At 44.7% G+C, this 827-nt stretch overlaps 1 protein-coding gene across 1 annotated transcript in view; it reads left to right on the forward strand.

Annotated features, from left to right (window-relative positions):
* The window catches only part of MELLADRAFT_109712 (uncharacterized protein), a gene marked incomplete at both ends in the record, with an annotated part of 2,301 nt that extends 1,541 nt beyond the window's left edge, over positions 1-760 (forward strand). Inside the window, one exon of the mRNA XM_007413677.1 lies at positions 546-760. Within this exon, the coding sequence (XP_007413739.1) occupies positions 546-760 (215 nt within the window). The remainder of the gene's footprint in view (positions 1-545) is intronic.
* Positions 761-827: the final 67 nt, after the last annotated feature.

Consider the following 827-nt stretch of genomic DNA (forward strand, 5'->3'; position numbering starts at 1 on the left):
CACACAGCAGCCACGCAACAAACACCTGCGTAAGAAGAAGAGGGATCTATTGAAAAAGAAAACGGAGACGTACTTGAGACATGCCACAAAGTACAACAGGCATTTCCGACCCCCGCACCGTTTGCGTGAGCCTACATTTGAAGAAATCCTCAACATGGACCTACTCGATTCTTTCTGGGATGAGACCGCATTAAATCACCCTGAAGAACCTTGGTCAACATGCCAAAAGACAAAAGATGGCATATTGTACTTTCGTAGTGTAAGATCTTGTGAAGAAGAGCTACGACGATTGGCCCGCGAAGTGAGGCAACTCATGCTTTGGGGGCTGGACTACCAAGCTAGGGTTGAGGCCTCACAGCCAAATATTGCTAATGGTCAGTCCAAAATGCACGTCCAAGCCAAGTAGGGTTATCTGACAGTCCCGTGCCATTCAGGTGATCTACGCGTGGTCGAATGGAATTCGGTTTACAGCGCACTCAACAAACGAACATGTTGACTTTGGAAGAGATGGGATAGAGGTTTGTTGGATGTTTTGAATACAACAGCACAGTATCTCAATGGGACAGCAGAGCTGGATGTTGATCTCACGATCAGATGGAAAGAGATGGTAGAGCGCACGACAAATACCTGGGCCGAAATCCTAGGGGTCCCCATCTTCTGGGCACACCCAGAAGATGAACTTGAGGAGGAAGGAGAACAAGATGAATATGAGGAGTATGGATATGAATATGAATATGAATATGAGGATGATTTTATTTGATATAATGCTGTTCCAATATTTGAATGTGTATGTTGCATGATACTGTGCCTTTGAATTTATATGTAAT

Source organism: Melampsora larici-populina (genome assembly GCF_000204055.1).
Source record: "Melampsora larici-populina 98AG31 unplaced genomic scaffold MELLAscaffold_38, whole genome shotgun sequence".
NCBI classification, from domain to species: Eukaryota; Fungi; Basidiomycota; class Pucciniomycetes; order Pucciniales; family Melampsoraceae; genus Melampsora; species Melampsora laricis-populina.